Raw genomic sequence first — 19,753 nt, 5'->3', positions numbered from 1 at the left:
GGACTCCCGCGCCTGCTTTCGAAGCGGGCCGCTAGGGGGATTTCAGTGGCGCCCCTACAGGCCGCGCTCGAGGCGTATACCACAATGCAACACTGGCAACACCTAGCTTCCACGGGCGTCCACGGGCGGCGCTGCATGTACCGCAGGCCACACGCTCGCAGTGTCGCGTTTCAATCCGTGAGCACTGTACGTTTAGAATGCAGCTACTCGTCGATTCACTGTGCATCAAGCTTGTGGCACCTGTTGGAGCGTACCTATGCATGGGAACGGTGAATTCAATGTTTCATAACACACGCAAGCTGCAAGTGGTGGGATATTTCCTCAGCAAAGCGTTTCCCCAGCGCGCGGGGCCGCGACAACGTACACCACAGTACAATATTGGTGTGTATCCCTTCCCTCATGCCGCAGAACACACACTACGGTACAATGTTGGTGTGTCTCTCTTCCTCCAGGCCGCATGACAACGTGCACTACAGTAAAATAGTAGTGTGTGTCTCTTTGTTCATGCAAAACAACTTACACAGCAGTACTAAATTGGTGTGTATCTCTTTACATGCCGCACGACAGCATACACCCCAGTACATAATTGGTGTGTATCTCTTTCTCTATCGCGCTCAATAAAAGCGACAGTACAATAATAGTATGTATCTCTTTCTACATGCCGGGAAACAACAAACACTACAGTTAAAATTAGTGGGTATCTGTTTCTACATGCATCACACTACAGTACAAAATTGGAGTGTGTGTCTCTCCATGCCGCACGACAACCTACACTGCTGTACATTATTGAGGTTTCTCCTTATCCATGTCGCATGATAACATACGCTAAAGAGCTTTATTGCTGCATATATCTTCATGCAGCAATATACTGTATGGTATATTGTAAATTTCCACTTAAGGGATGTTTACGGCCGAGAGTATATAAAAATTATGTGGATGATTTGATTAATATTTACATGATAAATTTAGGTTAGGGTCTTGTTCAATCGAAACCCTCAATTTTATGTGGCATTCTTATGAAAACATTATTGAAATTAACTTTTAAATTTGGTACGGTGGAGTTTTGGCAGAAAAGAGATGTGCAACAAGGCTTCAAGGACTCTATAAGGGCAGATGAGGAGCAGGTGAGCCTTCTTGGCAACATAAGAGGCTTTCATAGATTTCTTCTAGAAGATTGTTTTCCTGGTCACGTCTGAAGGTGCTCCCGAGGTAAGCAAGCTTTTTTCATTGTCACACCATGAATTTCTAAAACGCTTCACAACAAGGCTGGTCACATCTTCACCCTACTGACGAAGCTCGAACCCACGTGGGGGGGGGGGGGGGGGGGGGAGGTGGGAGGGCTTCTAAGCAGCGGTTGTTTGGTGAAGCAATAAAATGGGAAATACAGGAGCAAAACAAACAAAAACCAGGTTCACTCCGTAGCGACAGGGCAGATGGATCAAATGATTGTTTCACATATCTCAGTTTTATTTCGTTCATTTCTTCTTGTGTTCACTCTGCCATGGACATCTGGGGACAGATCTTTCACCGATCTCCTAATTGCCGACCGAATCCATGACAATCCAACTCCGGGAAGCAAAAAAAAAAAAAAAAAAACTTGCGTAAGCACCAACGAAACAGTCCGAATATAAGAAAGGCATTTACGTGGCAGGGACGACAGAAGACTACAATGTAATATACTGCAGGGGAACCATTGGTATTTAAAATCTTTTGGTTTCGCGGAATATCTCCGATTCAAGAATTCCTGCAAGGCAGTCGAATACTGTTTGACCAGAAAAGATGGCCACGTATCTGCTTCCTTCACTGCAAATATCATCGAAGTCTTCTGTGTGCTCTGCACGAAAATGCCTCCCTTCTTTCCCCCGCCCCCTGTCACGCACTTCCCCTCCAGTTTCCTTCCGCCCACAAAAGCCACGCGCGAGATTCGCTCAAGCTAATTTAATTAACATTCGCGCGTTTCACTGCTCACCCGCTAGCTACTGGAACGTTTGTTACTTTTGAAGTTCGAACGCTGCCGCAAGTCTCGTGGTGTCTGTATTTTAAGTGCGGAGTACCTTAGGACCACACAGTGTTCGTCCGTGTCCGTGTGCATAGCATTTACAGTCGCAAAAACATCAAACACGCACCGGCAGGATACGAGCCTGTGTATGGTAGACCAGAAAGAGTTAGTGTCAGTCGTCTTACCCATTGGCCTACGACCATGAGTTAGTACCCGAGAACTCCCTCGCCTCTAACGGTGCGGAGTACCTTAAGACCTCCCAATGTCCATCCGCGTCCTTCCGTGCGCACACCACCATCAAGCGAAAATCAAGCGAAATTAGATTGGAGCCGTGAGTTGCAGTTTCATTTAGGGAATAATCAAGGTGCAACTCACGGCTCAAATCGAATGACGGTCGAGGAGCGACTTCGATGTCATTTCGTGTCCCCGTACTCCGCACCCTCGCCATCACCCACTGAGTGGAGATGCTGCCATTTTTGCATCATAGTATTGTTTTCAACGCGTATGTGTTATTTTAAGTCATAAATATCAAGGAAACATTTATTTTCAATTAGGAGAACACTGCGAGTTTCTGTTGTGTATAGAGATTTACCTAAATTGTGCTTAATGTCTTCCTTTCACCTAAAAATGTTGACAATTGTTAACTGTGTTTCTAGATTGAGTGGCTTAGAAAAGTTTTATCCTATATAAATCTATCGTTCTAATGCTCCGCTTTAGGTCTGATAGCTAAATCGAAAGACAACAAGATAGTAAAGCTGCCCAGAAGCAAGGGAGGCCTCGGCCTCACCGATATGGGAGTTCTAGCGACAGCGCTGCACGTGAAGTGGACGCGGGTGGCGCTGGGCTGTGACATTCCGCTAACCAGCTGTCTCGCGTCCTATTTCCTTAGCACTCGTCTCGGTTTGTTTATGCAGAGCTCCGTCCGCGATAACGTCGTTCGCGCTGGTACTCCTTCGCTGTTTCATAACGGGGCTGCTAATGCCCTGTTTCGCCTCACACAAGCGGTTCTCGATATCGACTTATTCGCGTCGCCGCTGAAGGATTTGGCAGAGATACTGTCCCCCAGCCTCCCGCCTCATTTGAAGCAGTACACGCTCGTAAACTGGAATCCAAAATGGAAATTAATTCTGGCAGACTTTCTAGAACCCCGCAGGCATCCTTCCAATGGCTTTTGGCGCGTGGGAGCCTCTTTTTCTTCACTAGACGCACTCGTGCACCTGTAGGATTGGTTCCGGCGTACCGCAGGGCACTTTGTTCTGTGGAGCGGCCGAGTCCACGATGCACATCTTTTTTGAGTGCGCGATTCCGCAGGCGCTCTTACGCAAAATAGCCCAAATATTTGATCTTCCTGGTATCCCATACGAGACAGTGCGGTTCCTTAACCCGCTCCCGCGCGCAGCAATAAATCAGTTTGTTTTGCTCCTGGTGGAATGTTCGTATCAAGTATGGCTGGCCCGCTGCGCTGTCACTCACTCTGAGCGGCGACCAGGACTCCATGAAGTACTTGCAAAAGTGCGGAAAGAGGTCTGGTTTCACCTACAAAGAGAGCAGTGGCGGCTTGGGGCCCAGGGCTTCATCTCCACCTGGTGTTCACCGGCAGTAATTTTCGAGGAGGCTGGGGGAAAAACTTCTGTCACTTACTATTGCTTCTCCTTTTTTGCAGATTGTCACCACGTAAGTATCGCGATAGTAATGGTTTCTCCCATATCGTACAGGAATGAAGAGACGGCAGACCATCGCCCCCCTATGCCCAGGGGTAAGGGCCGCCACTCAGAAAAAAATAATACTCCCCCAGCCCTCGAGGTTCGGGGGGGGGGGGGGCTACCATGAGTGGTGTAGTAGGTGTTGAATGATGATGATTGGTTGGGTTCTGTAGCCCTAGGGTGCGGCACTCATGTACCAAACCCTCCACCATCTGACAACGCTAGACAGTCCAAAATTCTCATGTTTATGAAAATCTTGAAAGACCATCGCCTATAATAATCCAAGTATAGCTGCGAAACTGCAGTAACAGCCTAAGGTTTATTCCATTATGCGTAGTTCTAAAAAAAGAAACTATTTTTACCCCGTTAGTACGCATGTTGTGCGGCTTCGACAGAAAGACATGCGTGTTGTCCAGTAGCCGGCTCTGATGAAAGTGGCGTCCGGGGCGCGAAAAACAACCGCGGCCGACCAGTTAGGCAATATCTAAAAGCAGAATAGCGGAAATGTGGCGGGGTCAGAAGACATTCATTTCATTGTCTTCGCTCTCTTCCGGCGGACGTACGCCCGTCCCCGTTCGGCGGACATTATCGGCGCAAGCAAAGTGCGGCGCACACTTCTTTGGAGTTGAGAGCCATGGTTCGGGTTGAGAGCCATGGTTTTGCAAATAGGGTCACGTAAGTGCTTTTCCTTACTTCTTGTGTTGGGTGGCAGTACTTATCTGAGAGGAGCACCTCCTAATGCATGTCTCGAAATTCTCCCGTACTTCGCGTCAGTTTTAAATGGTCAACTTGGGCTTAAGCTGCATCAAGTTCTTGCCCGGTTGCTTGTAATTCCCAGCAAACTTTATTTGCGGACGGTATTTTCATTTGTGGTTTTTTGTCGTTAGTATCGAATTATGTGGATTGCTTTGGCGAATCATGGCAGCCGAATATTTTCACTCTGCAATGTTTGTCCTCACCGTGTGTGTACACATATTTCAAGGCTCAAAAAGTGGGCCGGTACGCATTCTCGAAAAAAAGTTTTTAGAAATGCAAGTTAATTGCATACTAGGATACTTCGATAATTGAATTGTTGCCCTTAGGAAATAAGGAAAGTGGTATCCAACTGGAAGTACCAACCTGTATACCTCTGTCACCTTTACGATGTTATCCGATGGAGAGAGAGAATCAACTTTTACTGAGGCCTTAAAGAAGGTGTGTGCGCGCAGGCACCAGGCATGGGGTGGTTCCCAAGCCACAGGACCCATATGTGTCCAGGAGCTCCTGGCCCCTGGCCACCACTCCGTATTGAGTGGCGAGGTCGGGCCTGGACAAAAAGGTCTCCAATTGCTCGAGGGGGTTAGGGATGGGGGTTGGAGGAAGGGAAGGGTATCTTGAGAGAGAGAGAGAGAGAGGGAGAGAGAGAACCTTTAAGGAAAGCTCTAGAAGTCAGCCTTACTAACGGTAGGGCATGGTACTCCAGATGGGGTGAACACAGTGAGATGACAGGGGAAAATAGAGAGAGACAAAGGGGAGATGCAGACATATAGAGGGGAGATGCAGAGGGTAGATGCACACATATATAAGATGTTTTTGTTCAGAGGGCTCACAGAACCTCTTCTGGCCCTGTTTCCGCAAGAAAAGTAAGCAGAGTTTTTGTTCCCAGCACTGCCTCATCACGATATCGCCAGGGTTCAAGGAAGTGTGAGAGTTCTACAGGGCCTCCTCTTCGGAGTCGCACAAGTGCATTCGATGCTGTTGCCCGCTTACTAGGATATCGCGGGCAGTGGCTTAAAATGTGCCTGATCGTGTCGGTAGTAGAGCACACTGTACACATTGGCGACTCTACCCCGCCCAGCTTAAACAAGAAGCTTCGGGTGTATGCAACGTTAAGTCTAGAGTTTCGTGCACTCCCTTATGATGTGCGCAAGAGTGCCTCTCGTGAAACAACCAATCACATTACCTCCCCAAAACGGTAGGAACTATTACGCGCCCAGCAGCAGTAAACCTGGTCAATCGAGGCAGATAACAGTGTGCGTCCTGTTCTTACAAAATGTTTATACAACGAGGACCACTTCAAAAGCACTTCCGCAAGTTTCTAGATATTTCACACAATATTTGCTTTGAGGCAAACATAGAAAAAATCTGGGAATACTTCAAACTTTGTAAAGTGTGAAGGCGAAAGGCTACTTGCACATTTTTTCGATCTGCTGATAAAATTTCCGTTCAACTTTGCGGCCGCGCCCGTCATCACTTGACCAGATCGACCCCGGGACAGCAACACCGGAAGCTCGTTCCGAGCAAGCCATCGCCAGGACCATGCTGTGTACGCCTGTTGGTGGCTTCACTTCTCAAGATGGTTGGTTATACCGCACTTGCGGCAGTGGTCTACCCTCCTTTGGCGCGCCTGCTTCGTTTCCCCTGCGCGCGCTGCGTCGCCATTTTTAGGGCCAACTCCTTCGACAATCCTCTTGCACTGGTGTTTCTCTTTCGTGGCATGCGACCTCATGCTCACGCTCTCTGGCACGCGCAAGTCCAGTTTTTTGGTCTACATATCTTTTCTTGCTCACAACGCCCGCGATTAGAATGTAAGAATTCAAGTTTTCTGCGTTATACCGGGGAATCAAAGCCTCTTGTTGGTGATGCCCTTGGGAGCAGGCAGCAATATTTGTTTTAGCTCTTTCGTGACTCCATTTGAAAAAAATCATGTTTCTCTACGGTTTTTATCGATGATAGCCTTTCTTGATGTACGTCGGTGGGTAGGCGAAACGTTCATTGAGCCGAAATGAAAAAAGTACGCCCATCTTCCCTCGAGGGGAACCCTGATGTGATGCGACGCATCGGGGGGGTTCAATTGGTGTTTCCATTGGGTTGATTCTCTAAATCGCGTGAAACGTGTTGTGAACGCGTAGGATGCATTCTATCACATGCGGGTGTTCTCATACGCGGGAAAGATGGGCGTAATTTTCATTCTTTTACTGAGAGAGAGAGAGACTGGTTGCCATTTTCAGCGATTGCACTTTACTTTGAGCACGACGGCTTTGTGGTCGCTGAAGTACACGGTCAGTGGATCGCGAGCTCTGACTGAACCGCCGCAACGCGCTACCCCCTTTATATTCACAGCGCCTGAAGGAGAGGAGACAGCGGAGGAGAGTCGCGCATGCGCGCACTTGCACGCCGGAGCAGACGCGAGCGGAGCGAAGCGCGCGCGCAGCTGTTATTATGTTAATAAGACGGAGAGAGAGAGAGAAATACACGTTTAATAAAAACGAGCAAATTTGGTGCTAGATGGCAGGGGCACCAGCCCTGTGGGGGGCAACCTTAGTGCGGGATGCCCTGGTCCTGGCTGGCTGCCCGGGCTCTAGCGACGACTTCTTGTTGCTCCGCAAGGTACGAGCTGGTCAGCCGGTCCGGGATTGCTGGCATTCCCATACCAGGTGGTATAGGGTGCCAGGGGATGGGCAGTAGGCACAGGTCGCGTAGTATTGGGTAGGGTACATTTTGTGGAGGACTGTACGGTGGGGGTAAGAGTTAGTTTGTAGCCTTCGGACGGTAGTGGCTTCGAGACGACTAAGGCGAGGGTGAGGGGGAGGATATCTGCGGCGGCTGAGGCGGTAGTGGGTGAGGAGATCAGGGGGGGTGAGAGGGGTATCTGGGCAAGGAGACTGCCGGTCGGAGACGGCCTGGCTTGCATACTCGCAGGCTAATAAGACGGAGTGAGTGTGTTGCGCACAGCTGTCGGAGAGAAGAACGGAGGAGAGTTGCGCATGCGCAGGTGGTGTGCGGACGCCTTCGCCGCCGGAGGGACATACCCCCGAGCAAGAGATGCGTCGCATCTCAAAATAAACAGTGAGCGGCCTCGTCAGTGCATATACGCGCGCGCCGTCGCTGTCCCGCTGCGCTGCTCCTGCAGGTCTGAGCTTACCAACGCGCGTTCCCACTGCTCGGGTGTGGGGGAAGGGAGAAGACCGGGAATTTCTGGGAAGACGAGACGAGTTGGGCAGTGGTTTCAGGGGCTGAACAGTGTGGGCATGAAAAAGAGAAAGAGGGGCATTTTTCCTGCTCAGCACTTAAAGGAACACTGAAGGAAGCTGGTAAGTTGCCTTCAAGGTTCACTACAAGTTTCTCCCCCGTTTGCCCGATGTTAGCTTCATCGTGGTATTAGAAAGAAACGTGCCCAGCTCTCAGAGACGACAGCCTAGCCGCACTGTCAATGTGGCAATGCTCAAACCTTACCATGCCCAGTGAGGAGACACTGACTGTGTTTTCGCACGTTGGTTCTACCTGCTGACAGCTTGCTGCCGCAGCGTCCACTGTCTTCCCACATTGCTCTTCCTACTTTAAACCAAGTGGCATCGGACCTTTGCCGTCTAGGAGGGCGAGCAATGCCACGACCTATAGTCTACTCAAGTTTCACCACCACTATCGTTGTCGAGCACCGGGAAGGCATCAGCTATATTGGCACGCAGCCAACTGGGGGTAGTGCATGGCACAAACTTGAATAGACGAAGGTGCGTAGGGAGATCGCAGAAAAAAACTGAAAGCTGCTCAAAAGCTGTTCGTTTAAAAAGCTGCTCAAATGGTTCCAATATATTTTTTCGGATTCCCCGATGTTTAGTAAATTATTTTTCGTAATAGATTTTTTTTGCTTTTTGGACTGAAACGTTCAAACTGTTTTGCAATATTTTTGTATCGGCTTGCAAGCAAAGTATGGAAAGGCTGTCATTTTTTTGTAAAGGTTATCCTTTTTACGAACATTTGGAATAACCATTTGTAATCCACGCATTGTGAGGAAATATCTGCTGTTTCTTATACTTAACAGTGTTTGTACTAGATGTCGTAGCCTATAAAAATAATGCACAAAGTTTTGCAGCCCACCTTCTCAATCGAAGTCAAAATTATCACGTGACCAGTCAGTTGTACCTATATAATCGACAAATTCATCACGATCCAGTAAAGATGTTACAAATTACTGACGATTACAATACTCCCTCGTGCAAAATTTGTGCGCGCGCAGCGTAAACTGCCGTCTTCTCGGTCACGCCGAATATCTGCTGCGTCTCAGTAAGCAATGGCGTGATCAGCGAACGCAAGGCGGCGCGCGCTACCCTGCCGTTATCTCTCAGCGCGTTGCCACCACCGAGCATGTTGTGTGCAAATCGTGTTTGAACCTCCCGCGCCAATGTCACGCGGTTGGGATGAGCCACACAGCAAGGAGGACGACAGAGTGGGCGCTGCGCTTCTACTCGGACGCACCTCCCTCCCCCTCACACTTTCACCACACTTTCTTCTGCTGTTTCCTTTTGTAGCGTAAGCTACACTGGCCGAGGTAGAGCAGTTTCGGGTGGACATGGAAGGCCCATGCTGCGCAAGCGCGAGAGGCATTGGATTAGATTAAATTGGATTGTATTCGATTGGATTGGAAATCCAATCCAATTGGAGTACAGGTGGGTAGAGAATTGGGTCTGCACATTCGCCGGTCTGCGCATTCCAGAGGAGTGACGTCATAGCCGCGGCAGACACACTGGTGCCGCCACGTGCCCAACCGTGCGCCTCCATTGCGCAGTAGCCAAGTCTGACGCTGCGCCGGAGCCGCTTGATAGCCGTTTCGTGTGGCTCCTAAAGAGCCGTGCTGTGCATGCGTGAGGAGCAGTGACTGGACTGGACTGGACTGGATTGGATTGGGTTGGATTAGACTGGATTGGATTGGGTTGGACTGAATTGGATTGGATTGCATTGCTGAACCTTACCTCACGCTACGTATATCCTGGCATAGCCGAGCTAAGCCACCGCTAATTTTTTGCCTTCGCTCACTCGATTACGACGCCGTTGCCGCCGCCAAACCACTATAGCGGCGCCAAAGTGCTGCGCACTAAAACCAGCCGTGGAAACTGAACCATCTAGCATTAAGCTTGAATTATACGGGGAAGGGATCGTTAATGAACGTGTGAACTACGCCAGCATCAGGGGAGTGCAAAAATTGCATAATACATGCTCTAAAAACATTGGGAGCCCTTTTTAAATAGAAAAATAATGTCCTAAGGCCCTGCTAATTTTTGGGGGCTTTTCTAATGCCAATCTCTTTCTGAAGGATGATGGCAAATGAAGCGCACCATTTATCGCTGTTTAGCTTTATTTTTCTGTTTCTTTATCGGTCGCTGGCGTTGTGCAGCGTGCTTATCGAGTGTCCGCTGCTTACGTTCCACAATCAGGGAATTAATAGTAACGAATCCTTCGCGGCCAATAAATACAATACCGAAATATAGCCTGTTTTTAAAGTTTGGGTGTGCGTTAGTAGGCAAGATAAAATTGTATTGAAGAGCACAGGTTGTCTATGTATATTTCGAAAAGAGCGAATTGGGACATGCAAGAATCTGGCGTTGGAGAAGGAGCAGGAGGAAAACTTTATTCGACTGAAGAACTGGTAGGTGGGCGGGGTCCTTAGTCCAGGACTCCGTTGGTTCTACCCGCCATCTTCGCCCTTTCGGTCAGCTATAACTGCCTATTAGGGTCAGTACTGGCAAGTTCACCCTCCCACTGCCCGTAGGTAGGACTCGGAGTTGATTGCAAGCCTAAGTGTTTCTGGCAGTCTCAGACCATATGATATAGAGTAGCGCGTTGGCCGCAGCAATTGCACAGGGATCTATAGAGTGTGGGGTGAATGGCGTGTATTCTCCTGGGGTGTGGGCACGTGTTTGTTTGTAGACGGCGGAAAGTCACTTCTTGTTCTTTGGGCAGCGGGTCAGCTCGTGGCGGGCACGTGCGTCGGGAGAGCCTGTACTGTAGCGTTATGTCGCTTAAAGTAGTCAGAGGGTGATCTGCCCGGTCGTCATCCTCCAACGGCGCCCGGTTTGCAAGACCTCGGGCGAACCCATGGGCAGCTTGGTGGCCCCGGAATAACGAATATGCAGGCGTCCAAGTTATTGATAGAGGTCTTTTGGGGAATTCTGGATAGAACCTGCATTGCTCTTTCGGAAATTCTTCCCGCCATGTACGTATAGCACGCCGCTTATAGGTTTGTGATGATGGTACTGGCATGAGTAGGTGCAACAGCTAACGCGATCGCTGTCTCTTGCGCTTGCAGGGTAGTGCGCTGCTTTAGGCTTATGCTGGTGATGAGGGCAGTGGGGGTTGCGCCAACTGCAGTTATGGTGTTCGCGCGCGCGTAGTCCGCCGCATCCGTGTACGCCGTGGTGGTAGATTCTCCGCGTAGTTTTTCGAGGGCTTGGGCTCTGGCTCCTCTTCTACCTTCATGGTGCTGAGGGTTCATGTTCCGTGAAAGTGTGTGAACTCGCAGCATTGAACGAATGTCCAGTGGGATGTCCGACGTCGTTTCGATGGTTTGTGGAGTGCGTAGCCTAGGCGTTGGAGTACGTGGCGTCCAGGGGAGGGCAACGGCTAAGCGTGTTCTCTGCGCGGTGAGGTGGCCTTCAGTCAGTAATTCTAAAGTGTTATGCAATCAAAGTGCGTGCAGTAGAGCAGTTGATGTACAGTGCTCAGTGATTGAAACGCGATACTCGGAGCGCGTGGCTGCCGGTGCCTGTTGCGCCACAGGTGAGCGCTTGTGAAAGCGAGCTGGCGAATTGTGGTATACGATGAGGATGAGAGCGTTTGTGACGCATGCTTAGTGCATCCGGGAGACAGCTCTTGAGTGTGTGGTTCTTGGCGGCGCCATAGGCGTGCTACATGCCATGGCTTTAAAACGCTGCGCCTGAGTGCCGTGCCGCGCCGCGCCGCGCGAAGCTGGGTGAGCTGGCACCGCGTGCGTTATGAAGAATTTTAATGTGCATTTATAGCGATGTGTTATCGTGGCGCGCGCGGCACGCAGGCGCAGCGTTTTCAAACCATGGCACGTAGCACCCCTATGGCGCCGCCAAGAAACACACACTGAAGGGCTGTCTCCCGGATGCACTAAGCATGCGTCACGAATGCTTTCACCCTTATCATATACCACAATGCGCCAGCTCGCTTTCACAAGCGCTCACCTGTGGCGCAACAGGCATCGGCAGCCACGCGCTCCGAGTATCGCGTTTCAATCGCTGAGCACTGTACTAGTGGGCAAAGCTAGAGCTTGTTTGTACGCTTTGTTGATAGTTGTGTTTGCCTTTGGCTTTTCTCGCACCTCAAACATGGTGTAGGCGGCGACGTAGGTAATTCGAGAAACAATGAACGCTTCGACCAAAGCTAGTATGTCTTGCTCTTTCATGCCGTAGTTCTGATTCGCAATAATTCGGAGCATCCTAACCATTTGCGCCGTGGTTGCTTCTAGGTTTTGGATTAGCTGGTTGTTTTTGCAATTTTCTTGATAGGTCATGCCAAATATCTTAACTGTTGAAGAAGGAAGGATACTATGTCCGTCCAGTGACATCTTCATGTCCCCGGCTGTGTCGCTTTGCCGCTTTTTGTACGAATAAGAGCTCGGATATTTGGGCGGTACAGGCTAGTCTACAACTGTTGTCATTGGCCTGAACTACGTTGGCGGCCTGTTGGAGGCTTGCATTCTTCCTGCCCATGCTTTGTTGATCCAGAATCTGGCATTGGGTCGGCTCGTTAATTTTGTTGTCACATTCGTACCTGTGAGATGATGTGTCATCTCAGCGAAGAAACTGCTACCCTCTACAGGCTTAAATAAATTCTTATTTATAACAGACGCTATTCACTTATACGCTATTCTTCTCCACCAGATTAAATCCTAGTTCAGCCACCACTGTGAATGAAACTCCAAGGTCTAGCTGAAATGTAGCCAATAGCCACAAAGAAAAGCTACACAGCTCTTCAGAAACGTTGTAGTTGAAGAAGTTATCCTGATCCAGAATTTCAACCCTGGAGCACCTCCTATCTGGGGCCGTCGCTTTGCCGACTGAGCTAACCAGGAGGCCTGCCATTTGTAGCGCGAGAGACAGAAAAGTCGAAGCAAGGTACAAGTGTTTGTTAAGAAGATTAGTCTAAGCACTAGGGGGGGGGGGAGTAGGTTTGTGAACGGGGAAATTCCGTGGTCGCTATTTACCGCTTATCATTTTCCTATCCCTTCATACTTTTCACTTTTGATGAGCGCGCGGTCATTCGGGAGCGCCCGTTATACGTGCGATACAACATAGCACCAGTCTGATAAAAATAGAAAAAAAATGGCAGCATCTTCACTCCGTGGATGATGGTGAGGCTGCAGAGAATGGGGACTCGAAATGACATCCAAGTTGCGCCCCAAGTGACATCCGATTTGCGCCCCGACCGTCATTCGATTTGAGCCGTGAGGTGCACCTTGATTATTCCCTAAACGAAACTGCAACTCATGGCTCAAATCGAATTCCGCTTAATTTTTGCTTAATGGCTGTGTGCGCACAGATGGACGCGGACGGACATTGGGAGGTCCTAAGGTACTCCGCACCGTTACAGGCTAGGGAGTAAGTCGTTTCACTCTCGGGTACTAACTCACGGTCGTAGGCTAATGGGTAAGACGACTGACACTAACTCTGTCTGTTCTACCAGACACAGGCTCGAATCCTACTAGTGCCTGTGTGATTTTTTGCGATTGTAAATGCTATGCGCACGGACGCGGACGCACATTGTGCGGTCCTACGGTACTCCGCCCCTAAAACCTTGTGCACGTTGAACTGCTAGGGTCATACTACGAGCGGTCTGTTTTACGTGGTGCGTGGAGCCTTTATTCTAGACGATCCGACAGTGTTCCTCGCGCAAGTGTGTGTGTGACACGAGCAAGCTTTAGTTCGCAATAATGTAAAATCTCGTTATCTTAGCCGCATACAGCTTTGCTTTTAACACGGTCAGGTCACCAAAAATTAACGCCGCCTGAGAGCTTGTTTGAGCGAACGAATTCAGTCACGGGCAAAAGGTTAGCAAGGTGGAAGATCATGATCAGCTTCATTACGTTTACGTAACAAAGACCATACAGAATGTTTTGGTTGAGAGGCGGGATTTACTAAATTATTTCAATGGTGTATGGTGAAGCCGTTCTGTGGGCTTTCACTTTGTGTAAATAGTGTTAGTAGGTGCTGTTTTAGTGCCCAACCAAGCACTCTTGGCATCTGCTAGGGCCCGACCAAAGGAATGGTGCTGGCACGCTGCTGCACTAACAAAAAAAAAACCTAGAAGAAAATGGGTAAGAAGTTCAGTGCTTTGTCTCTGCGGTTATCTCTTTGTAAATGTGTCTTTGTATGTGTATGTGCAAACATACCTCTGCAAAGTTGGACCGCCTCGCTCAAACTCAATCGCACATTTAATTATTAATAGCGAAGCTGCTAGCAAATCGTAAGTTTTCCTGTTCGCAGTTAAATATACCAAAAAATTATTGCCGAGCGCGTGCACGTGTACGCATTCACGGCAGCGCGGGCCTCACGGCGACCGCCAGGCCGTTAACAAAACAAAAATATGCCTATGCCTAGCGCTCGCGTGTATGTGCCACGCGACGACCGCCCAGCGTCGCATGCGGAAGTTTTCCGAGCCGAGCATACCCAGTTAGGGAGATTGGCCAAGGTTGGGGCGACTGCCCCGCTGTAAGAAACCAAGAAAATGCCAAGCGCTCCAGTGTGCGTGCCTGGCGACTACCGCCCAGCGTCGCCTGCGCACGTTTGCCAATCTAAGCATCCCCTTAGGTAGATTGGCCAATTAGATAGATCTGCACTTAAAAAAACCTAGCAATTGCCGAGCGCTCGTGTGTGCGTGTCTCGCGACGACCGCCCAGCGTTCTCGGCGCACATTTGTCAAGCAACAATACTTACTTAGGGAGATTGGATAAGATTTGCCTAAAAAAAACAATAGCGTTCTCCGAAATCGGGGCAACTTTTGCTCGAAACGAGAAAGACTCCAGCGTACGCCGTAGTCGTGGTAACACTTCCTCGGAACAAGAAAGACACGTCATAGCATAAGCCCCTCAAAGGTGATGTTCAACGATTATCACGTCTAAAAAAGTAAAATAAACTCACACTTACAGCACCAATGATGGAGTAAAGGTCGTTGCGGCAACGAAGAAGAAGCAAATCTGCTGCAATCGTGGACTTAAACCGTCGTGTTGGTCCTGAAAGTTGCGTACAGCTTCGCTACCTTCAAGCGTTACACGTTAGCGTGCACTTCCTTCATTTTATTACGAGGTCACCTCTCGCTCAAGCTTAAAGTATGGCTGACTAACGCATTTATGCTCACTCAAATTCACAGTAAGTGCAAAACACAGAACTCACTCAGGCTCAGAGCTCACTGTAGCTCAGAACTCAATCAGGCTCAGAACTTATTCGGCCTAGGAACTCAAAGTGGAGTCTTGAGTCACTCAAGCTCAGAACTCAAATGGAGTGCGGGGCACTTTTTCTTTCCGTCTGTGTCGTACTGCTGTCCTGTTTTGTCCATTGTTTCCTTGTTACTTACCCCCTGTGGCAAAATGACACAATAAAAAAAACTCAAATGGAGTCGTCAATCACTCAGCCTTAAAACTTAAAATTGACTGAGAACGTACTCGGGCTCAGATGTACTCAGGCTTTAAATGGTGTAGAGGAAGGCTCGCCTTCGCTGACATTCACAACAGCATAACGGGTAACAAAATCGTTTGTGTGGAATAGTGGCCTCATTCACTTGGAATAGGCAAGATAAGGAGCTATCCATCGGCTATGCACATTCTGCTTGGCTCATTTGAACTGGTGGATACTTCGGATTTAATATGAAACATTATGTCCACAACTTTGGGCTAGATTCACGCGGGAGTGAATTCACTGCTCCCCATTCTTATATGAATTCCGGTTCAGCTACGCAGTCTGACACGGACTTGGCGTAACGCAGTCCAGAGTGGTCTGATGTAGCCTCCTTGGACTCAGACTCACGCGGGCCCAAACTCACTCGAGCTCCAACTTACTCGGGATCTCTCAGGATCACTTGGGCTCAACTCACACGGCCTTAGGTACCTTCAAATTCCCCCAGGCAGCACTCGAACTCATCGGAATCACTCGGGTTCAAACTCATTTTGGCTCACACGCACTCGAACTCCCTCGCGCTCAAATTCACTCTGGATCACTCGCGCTGAGGCCCACTTTAGATCCCACGTACTCAACCTCACTCAGGCTCAAAATCATGATGCTAAAGTAGTATCACGCTACCTCAAACTCGAACTCGTGTATAAGTGTGAGCCCAAATTAAGCTCAGTGGACTCGCGAATGAGACCGCCGGCTTCTACTTGCAAATAAGTCCTTAATTTCACGTCGCCTTCCCCTGGAACTGTAGTGTTATATTCTCCACAGCTTAATTTTGTACAGTCGCCTTAATGGGACAATTGGCTGGACCTTGTCAGTATGTTTATCCCTACTTGTGGATATTCAACCCCTGTGTTGAATAAGCGTCGGAAGCCTTTCTGTTTCAGTGAATAATTTTCCTTTAAGGCATACACTGTGTCTTTTGAGAAAACATATGTTTATTTTGTTAACAAGCCCAGAAGGCACCTTGGTTTTACTTATTCAGTAGCGACTGTGGTCGCTGGGATGAATTTGGAATAGGAGACTACACGCATTTTAATAATTTACTGCGGCAAATATTCTCTTGGAATATGTACTGCTTTGAACACGCAAGACAGGTTTCACTTTTATGATTCGTGCATTCTCCCGGATATGTTACACGCAAAATTGCCCCAATAAAAACTGCTTTGTCCACATACTTCGGGCTTTTTGTTATGTAATCAAAGGAAGAACCAAAACCCCAGTGTTTCAGTGGGTGACCGCATTGACCAAAACATCGCCGGAGGAACAGCAAGAAGTCGTGTTGAGAGCCTTGGAAGCCGTGGGGGATCACAGCCTCCTGTACAGGGGAGGCTGAACTCACCGCCCTGGACTGCATTTCACGTCAATAAATGTTTATTATTACTACTACTAGTGTTTCTACACTAAGTGCTCCGAAACGAAGGATGATGTAATATACAATCCGTTGAAGTCTTTGAATTTTGCGAGCACTGGTATTTTTGCGTTTTTTATGCAAATGATGACGGCGTCAATCCTTCTGTTTTATAGTAAATCTTAGTCGTGTGAGAAACTTCATGAAATATGTTTTCAGAGTTGCGAATAGAATGCAAAAAAAAGTTGAACATCTTTGGCTGCCTGCCCGGAAACAAGATGCACATCGCATTTTTTTGTGAAGGAAGGTTGTGTCTACAGCATTTTAGTTTCATTTGTCCTTTAGTAGCTACAAAAAAAAACTCGCATTTTCATAGCAAATGACCGCCGTAGGGCACTGGTGTTTGAGCTTTCCTTTCCTTAGGTAGTCAACTGACGAAAATGTTGTTCTTCATGCAGAATGATTGCCTCTTTGGGAACCCTCGTTGCGATCCTCATCGGGAGCTCGAAGGCAAAACAGTTCAGTCTTGGCGGCAACAGAGAGCAGTGGAGCACAGCCGGTCTCTTGCCGCTTCCACAGTGCAACGTTACTTTGCAGAACAACGGGCATGTCACGGCCAATTGCAAAGTGCTTATCCAGGCTCTACCGGAACAGTGGTTTGTGCCCTCGGACCCAGAAGTCATGACGCTCGAAGAGAACCTGGTGTCGAGTGGGCCGGTGAACGAAGAGACACTTCTCAGTGGGCATCCAGTGTTCCTGTCACTGAAGTCAGCTAACATCACAAAGTGGGATGACTTTCCGGAACGCTTGCAAACGGAGTACCACATCATACCGCTGACATCACGAGGGGTCGTGGGCGGCTTTTCGCTCTACTACGTAATGGTTTTTATTCGGCGGCTGCAGGTAACGGTAAAGTTTAGCCAGCCCCCAGTAATTGCCTTGACGAAGTGTACAAAAATGCTGTCGTTTGGAAGGCTACAGTGCAAGGTATTTGGGTTGATGGAGAAGTTCTTTATTGACTCTCGGTTGCAACCATTTTTGCTCCCTTTCAAAGTAAACAGTCTCTGGAATCTTTACTCTTCAGTCATACACACTGCTAATTTCACATTCGCGGAGGCAGTAAAAAGTATACCGGCAAATATTTTGTACCTTTTGGCACCAATGCGAATTTGGCGTATTGTTTTGTATGCGTGTAATTTTAAGCAAATTCAAGCAAGCGACATACCTCCTATGCGTTATTTAGTAGGAATAGATTTCTTTCATGTTCCACTTGAATCAGTGCACTGTAACGCTTTCGACATGATACCTGACATAAGAAACGTTTCTTTCACTGGGTCAAAGCTTCCAGCTGTTCCCGAGGCCTTGTTCTCATTACAGCACCTACGTTTCCTCGATATGTCACGTACGATCGTTGAGGAGAACTCGAGTTTTGATTTGAACACAAACTTTACGTGCAAAAATAACTCTAACAACTCTAACAACTCTAACTCTGCTACATCTCTTATTTTAGCAGGGACGCCACTGCGTCGCCTAAAAGACCGCAGTTTTTGTAGATTTCCTTCGCTAAAACGTCTTGATATTAGTGAGTGCTCAATCGAACACATTACAGACTCACCATTCATTTGTCTCACAGACCTTCGAGAGCTAAACATGGCGAAAAATCAAATTATTTCAATTAACCCGAGTGGATTCGAAGGTCTCAACAGCCTAGAAATACTCAAGATCCAACGCAATAAACTCACATGTTTTCCAGGCGCCGCGTTTTTCAACAGCCTTCCATCACTTGTTTCCCTGCTCATGTCGTCGAACGACATTACTAGCATAGAACTCCATGGAATTGAGCGACTATCGCTAAAAATTTTAGACTTGTCTGGGAATTCTTTATATAACTGGACACCACCGTTGTTCTCACTGATGCCAGTCTTGGCTCACCTGAATATTACAGGAAACCAGTTGTACGAAATAAACAGTAAAATGTATGCAGATGTAACACACGTTAAAGCTTTAGATATCTGTAGCAATCCATGGGACTGCGCAAGCTGCTCATTAAATTATCTACATGCATTGTTAAACCAAAGCGCGGTAGGCAGTAGTGTCTGTGCTCAATGCAAAGAACCACAGAGTTTGGTTGGAATAAGGGCACAAGACATTAAATGGAACAGGAATATCTGCGCTCCTCACTACTATGACTACTACGTTATTATAGGCGTACCTACCATCTTCGCAGTTCTAGTTGGCACAGTAACAAGTTACAGCTTGTATGCGGGACGCTGGTATATTTGGTACCTGCTGCTGTATTTGCGTGTGAAGATCAGAAACTTGAAAAGGCAATCCCAAACTGCCACTTTTTTGTGGGACGCGTTTTTGTCATATCACGATGGCGATGCAAATTGGGCAACGGACGTTCTTTTATCGAGACTTGAATCCCCGGAAATGGGATTCCGGATCTGCGTTGCCGAACGTGATTTCATTCCCGGAATCCCTATAGCTGAAAACATTTGCCGTTGCATATCGCAGAGTCGCATATCGCTCTTTATCATCAGCCAAAAGTTCTGTCGAAGCCGCTGGTGTATGTTCGAAGTAACTTTGGCGCAGCATCGTCTATTTGAGTGCGACCGAGAGGATCACCTGGTTTTCATCAAAAGAAACCTTGTTGGAGAATCCGAAATGAGCCCGGTATTGTCGTTTCTGACAAAATCGCGAACCTATATTGACGCCTCTGATGTAGGTGGTTGTGCAAAGCAGCAGGATTTCTTCTGGTTAAAGCTGCAAGCCGCCCTACAGAAATAATCGTTAGCATCGTTGTAGAAGTGGTTTTCGTAACATTTCATGAGCTTCTAGAGTTTATTACTCATGGATCTGGTGTACAATCAATATTTTTTTTCAGAACACCGGTAATTTGCTTGTATAATTTTTTGAGCAATACAATGGAAAGCAGCACAAAACAATAAAGCAATGTGCAGTACATTCATAAAGTTGTGGAATTTTTACTTTTTATCGCTATTGAAACAGCCTTTGCGCCTACCGAAATACAGTGACTCGTCTAGGTTGGCGTAGCCTAATTAAGAAATCTTTCGCTTGTTCTAATATAAATTATGAACCACGGTATGTAGAGCTGCATCTTGCTCAAGGCGCGATTGTGTAGCGTGCGAAAGACTCGCGCGAGTATAGCCGCATTAATGGGTGACTGGTGTGTGGTAATACGCCTTGTACCTAAAATACATGCCACCAAAGCAACTTCTAAAGATGATGG

At 48.0% G+C, this 19,753-nt stretch overlaps 1 protein-coding gene across 1 annotated transcript; it reads left to right on the top strand.

Annotated features, from left to right (window-relative positions):
- Positions 1-4,256: 4,256 nt before the first annotated feature.
- LOC144139538 (toll-like receptor 2 type-2) lies at positions 4,257-19,455 on the top strand. Its single transcript, XM_077671849.1, has 2 exons — positions 4,257-4,377; positions 16,959-19,455. Exons 1-2 carry the CDS (start codon positions 4,337-4,339, stop codon positions 19,288-19,290), a joined length of 2,373 nt encoding a protein of 790 aa, XP_077527975.1. The 5' UTR covers positions 4,257-4,336; the 3' UTR covers positions 19,291-19,455.
- Positions 19,456-19,753: the final 298 nt, after the last annotated feature.

Source organism: Haemaphysalis longicornis, unplaced genomic scaffold (genome assembly GCF_048455015.1).
Source record: "Haemaphysalis longicornis isolate Haplotype H1 unplaced genomic scaffold, Haemaphysalis longicornis Haplotype H1 scaffold_5, whole genome shotgun sequence".
Classification (NCBI taxonomy): domain Eukaryota; kingdom Metazoa; phylum Arthropoda; class Arachnida; order Ixodida; family Ixodidae; genus Haemaphysalis; species Haemaphysalis longicornis.
Note: the sequence above shows the minus strand (reverse complement) of the source record. Positions and strands in the feature narration are given on the sequence as shown.

Bases quoted from the DNA above. Each gene is read 5' to 3' on its own strand.
- LOC144139538 (XM_077671849.1), top strand. From the start codon at position 4,337: ATGGTTCGGGTTGAGAGCCATGGTTTTGCAAATAGGGTCAC. The intron at 4,378-16,958 runs GTAAGTGCTTTT...TTCTTCATGCAG, and splicing joins GGTTTTGCAAATAGGGTCAC to AATGATTGCCTCTTTGGGAA.